The sequence below is a fragment of the Lepidochelys kempii genome, chromosome 1 (assembly GCF_965140265.1).
Source record: "Lepidochelys kempii isolate rLepKem1 chromosome 1, rLepKem1.hap2, whole genome shotgun sequence".
In the NCBI taxonomy this organism is placed as follows: domain Eukaryota; kingdom Metazoa; phylum Chordata; order Testudines; family Cheloniidae; genus Lepidochelys; species Lepidochelys kempii.
The window spans coordinates 164,285,458-164,290,498 of NC_133256.1; the positions used below are offsets into that span (position 1 = coordinate 164,285,458).

The window sequence follows — 5,041 nt, forward strand, 5'->3', positions numbered from 1 at the left end:
CCACGCACACGCCGAAATCTGCTTTGGGCATTGCTTCAAAATATTCACATCTTGAATAAAAATGCCCCAAAGAACCGAATTCACTTCCATTCCCTGGCAAGTTTTGGGGGCACAAAAACGCCTGTTGGGATATCTTGGGGTCACCACCAGGAGCTTTTATGTAATTTTTTAAAATGGCTCCTGAAAAGAGGCAGGACTTGCCGGCCAGATGCCGTGCACCTGTCCATTGAAGTTTTGCCTGAATAAAAAGCTCAGGATCGGGATCCACTGAAGTATTTGCACAAGTAGAAGCAAGAAACTGAGATGGGGTGTGCAAAAATACTATTGCTGAAGAATTCCTCTGCACTATTTAATAGAAACACGCGTTATTGTGGGGGAAGTGCAGTAACATTTAGAAAGTTAAGCGAAGTAGTAATAAAGCTGAAAACCCCAAGGAAGAGTTAAATGGGAAAATGAGTGCCCGATCCTGCTCCTCTGGAAGCAGATGGGATTGTTGCCATTTCTTCCAGCGGGAGTAGAATCGAGCCCAGCGTGTGGTGTCAGATGTTAAGTATATTAACAACCAAAGCAAAATTGCTTATTTGAAAAGTGTATTTGCCTCTTTTTTTTGCTAAGAAGTGGAGTTAATTTTTTTAAAAGTGAAGAAATAAGGCGTCTTTTTCAGTGCGAACCATCTCCTCATAATTGCCCTTTAAATCAATTAAATCATTTGCTCTTTTAGAGCTGGAGGCTTAAAGCGCGCAAGAACTAAAATTTTGCTCCAATATATTGTTGTGTCTGAATATCTCAGTTTAAATAGGCAAATACATGGATACACAGTGAAGTAGAAATCATTTCGTTTTCAGTTTTTTGTCTAAAGTCTCCTTATTTTGAGCTGTTCAAACATGCAACACCAACCTGCGTTTAATATTTCCTTCTCATAAGCAATTTCTTATCTTTGCTGAATGCTGAGTTTTGTTTAAGAAAATCTTAAAAGTTTGGACTTCATAAACTAGGTTAATTGATCATTAATCTTGCCACTTAGAGAACTGATGGGAAACCAGTTTCAATTGCAGCCTTGTAAGACTGTTAGGAAAAAAGGCTGGAAGTATTATCTTTAAAATGTTCTAAATCTTTTTCGATCTGTTTTTTGGTCTATTTAACCATGGTGCCATATTAATATTTCTGAAAGTAAAGTGTCTTGTTCTTCTTCACCCCAGGCTTCAGCCACTAGACTTCCCAAAATATAAATGGATGGAAAAAAGCAATTTACTTAAAATGTTTTTTATTTAAAATCTCAACAGTGGATCACTCGTTTTGTTTTTGCAACCAAACAAGTAATAAATATTATTTAGCAACTTTCTTTACAAAAATAAACAGATGATAAAATCTCTGCAAGGGGCAGTAATAGGGAACATTGTTATTTCAGAAACAAGCCCAAGTTCTCAGTATTGCAGCACAGGCAGCGTGGAGTTCCTACATCGAAAGCACATTAAAGAGTTTTGTAACTTTGTTAATGGTGGCAGAAAACAAAAACGTGTTATACACTAAAACAAAACAAAAAATCCTTTACCATTCGTAAGGTTTCCTGTACAAGTGCACAAACAGAAAGCTCAAGCATAACGGACTTACATAATCATTGGACAGAATATTTACAAATCCAAACCCTAGAAAACTTTGCAGGCTACATTTACATCAAAAGCCTTCATTCTTGCAAATTATGCTGGTAGGAAGGCACCAGCCCGGTGCTCGGAATAACCACTTTGCATGTCTTAGGATATGAACCAGAAAATGTTGAAAGGGACTATGTAAAAACAATAGAGAAAAGCAAACAAAAAATCCTATGCCATTTTGGTTACGTCATTCGAGGAGGAGAGGCTATAGCTATTTTCAGCTCCTATCAAAGTTTAAAAAGATGCACATATATTTATTTAAAAAATGCTCTGTGGGTTTACACACTTGCTATTGAGATTGGACAAAACATCAAGTACTGTACGTAACGCTGGCCTCCATTCCCTGCTGGAAATGCTGGAGAAGAGAGGATCAGTTCTGCGTGGAGACGTTTGCAGGAAGAGGAATTGGGTTTTGTTCATCTTTCTCACTGGTGGGCTTCAGGGATTGAGTGTCCCCAGTCTATCTCAGTATGGAACATGCCTGAAGGTGCCCCGGGTGGCCTTGGGACCAACCTGTAGTGAGGGGTAGGGGGGGGGGAAGGGTGTGTTTAAAAAACTTGGCTGAGACCGGTATGTCCTTGTAAGTCCTTGTATGTGCCTGTGCTTTTAAGGGAGCCCCCCCCCATAGAGTCTGTGTCCCAAAAAATGTGCCCGCGTGTCCTCGGGGCTTGAAGCTGGAGTCTCTCTCCCCATTCCCCACCTTGTTTCGGCAGATTCTCTCCCCCTCCCCTGCCCCACTGGCGGCGGGTCCCGCGGGGGTTCATTTGGTGTCGGTGGTTAATCTGGGCAGGCTGGCCGTGCTCATGCTGGAGACGTGGTGGTGAGGCGGAGCGGGCACCTGGCACATACTGCAGGGGCAGGGCATTCCTCCCCAGTGCTGGAAGCTGCTGCCCAGCGGGGCCGAGGCGGCGGCGGCCGAAGGCGACTTGAGGAGCCCATGCGGGGGTCGGATGGAGCTGACCGCGGAGAGGCCGGAGCCGGGCAAGGAGGCGCTGGAGACGGCAGCGGGGGGCAGGATGGGGTGGTGCACGGGGTGGGCGGCGGGGTGCCCGGGGTGCCCCGGGAGCGGGGCGGAGTGGGCGGCCATGCCCCCCGGGCAGGCGGAAGGGTGGAAGCCGGCGTGATGGCCGCCGTAGATCTCGCTGACCAGGCGCTTCATCTCCTCCAGCGAGTTGGTGAGCATGAGGATGTAGTTGCGCGCCAGCAGCAGCGTGGCGATCTTGGAGAGCTTCCGCACCGAGGGCCCGTGCGCGTAGGGCATCACCTCCCGCAGCCCGTCCATGGCGATGTTCAGGTCGTGCATCCGCTTGCGCTCCCGGCTGTTGATCTTCAGCCGCAGCTGCTGCAGCTCGGGCTCCGTCATCTGCTTCTTGTCCTTCTTGGAGGAGGAGGACGAGGAGGAGGACGAGGAGGAGGAAGAAGACTTGAAACCCAGCTTGTCCACCACCACCACCCCGGCCGCGCTCATGGCGCTGCGCAGCTCGGCGCTCAGCTCCGGAGGGGAGTCGCTCTGGGTGGAGCTGGACACTGTGCCCCCCGAGAAGCCCCCGCTGCTGCCTTTATTCCTCGCAGAGAGGAAGAGGTCATCGGGCTCCGGGGACGAAGGTCTGCTGGATATCAGGCTAGCGTCGGAGTCCATGTCCCCGGCGAGGGGAGAGCGCCGCGCACCAGGCTGCCTGCGAGGAGGAGAAACGAGAGAGCGACCCCAAATCAACGGGACAAGGAACTGCGCGACAGCCTCAACTTCACCTAGCTAACGCTCCAGGCAGCTAGCCACCCCTGGCCAGTGCCCAGCCTCTTCCTCCCTGTCCCCGGCAGTGTCTGCGAGATCCTTCGTCTGCGACCTTCCCAGCGAGATCCGAGACCCTCCATTCCCCTCTCTCCGCGATCACACGCCTCCAAGTTCAGCAGCAAGGAACTCCCCAGTCCGCTATTGTCTCCCAGGCTACTTTCCAACTCCCGCGCCAGAAGCAAACGCGTTATTCCACCCTGTCTCCCAGGATAGTTCCCAACCTGACCTCGCCTCCTCCCCTGCCCGCCCTTTCCCCACCTCCCGCGCCAGGATGCTCACCAGAGAATTGTCACCGGGATACCTTCCAATTACTCCCCATCACCCGCCAGCAAAACCCTGGATCTCCACCCTGCTCCTCACCCCGCCAAACAGCACGATCTTTTAATATATGAATCTTGCACGACTGGTTTCCGAAGGGTCACAAATTACGCCCCAGCACGGGACAAACCGCTACAAAAGGAGGCGGAATCCTGGTTAAGTGACCGGAGTCGCTGATGGGGGCGGTTCGGGGAGGACCGGGGGAAAATGAATCATATTCCCGGGGAGACCTTCCTAACCAGATCAGTATTTGTTTAGACACTTAACACACACCGCTGTCTGCCCCCGCCTCTGTCACCTCCCTCCCTCCTCTAGCTTGGGCGAATGAAGAGGTTCATTTCAACCCGGATCAGCGCCCGCGAGGAGCCCAAAGCAGTGAGAATCGGAGACAGAACCGGCTGGGTGCACAGTTCCCTTTGGGGGGGGGGGCGGGGTCCTGTCCATCCCCATTTATTTATTTGGGGTTAGTGGGTCAGGGCTACTGGGGAGGCTGGCGGACGCCTCCCTTAGAAAGTTAGCTGCCGCAGCCCACAGGAGTCAGGGATTGAATTTGTTTGGGAACTTACTGTTTGCAGAGTGATCCCTTTGGCAGGACGGACCCGCTCCAGCGCCGCTGGTGGTTGTCACAGATCACAATAATAATAAGCACCTTTTGGCGACTCGATGGTGTTTTTATAGGCACATCGGCAAGCAGCGCCGGGTAAGAACAATGTTATTGTCCTGGAGGGGCCGCTGCACCAATAAGCAAAGTGCTGCTAGGGGGCTGGGAAACTGATGTCATTCCGGCTAATTCCGCTCAATGAAACTGACTAAGACACGCTCCTTTGCAGCGCCAGCCAATGGCGTTTGTTAGGAGGAGAGACCCAGAGAGACAGGAGGGAGAAAGAGAGAGACCTTTGTCAAATCTAGAATAAAATGTAACAATGCCAGCGTTAGGAACAGCTGTTGGGGGGGGGGGATAGACCAAACAAACCTTAGTCCCAGCATAACAATCACATTTTGAAAGGAATGGCCCTAAACTCCTAAAGCACTCCACCGGGCTCTGCAGCTTGAGAGTATTAATAGGTTTCACAAACACATCGGTATTTCTCTCCTCCAAACCCCCCCCCCCCAATGTAAACACTCACCAGGCACAATGCAACCCTTCCCACACTTACTTAACCACTTATCTCTGGTCTGGGCAATCTCCCACTGCACCCCGGACACACATATTTCAGGGCAATGAAAGACATATAGTTCAAGGGGGTGGGGGGTGTTCATAACTGCCTAAAACCATTGC

At 50.4% G+C, this 5,041-nt stretch overlaps 1 protein-coding gene across 1 annotated transcript; it reads right to left on the minus strand.

Annotated features, from left to right (window-relative positions):
* Positions 1-1,277: 1,277 nt before the first annotated feature.
* Positions 1,278-4,499, minus strand: OLIG2 (oligodendrocyte transcription factor 2). The gene is made up of 2 exons (XM_073362074.1): positions 4,329-4,499; positions 1,278-3,328 (listed from the first exon to the last, which is right to left on the minus strand). Exon 2 carries the CDS (start codon positions 3,289-3,291, stop codon positions 2,413-2,415), a length of 879 nt encoding a protein of 292 aa, XP_073218175.1. The 5' UTR covers positions 3,292-3,328; positions 4,329-4,499; the 3' UTR covers positions 1,278-2,412.
* Positions 4,500-5,041: the final 542 nt, after the last annotated feature.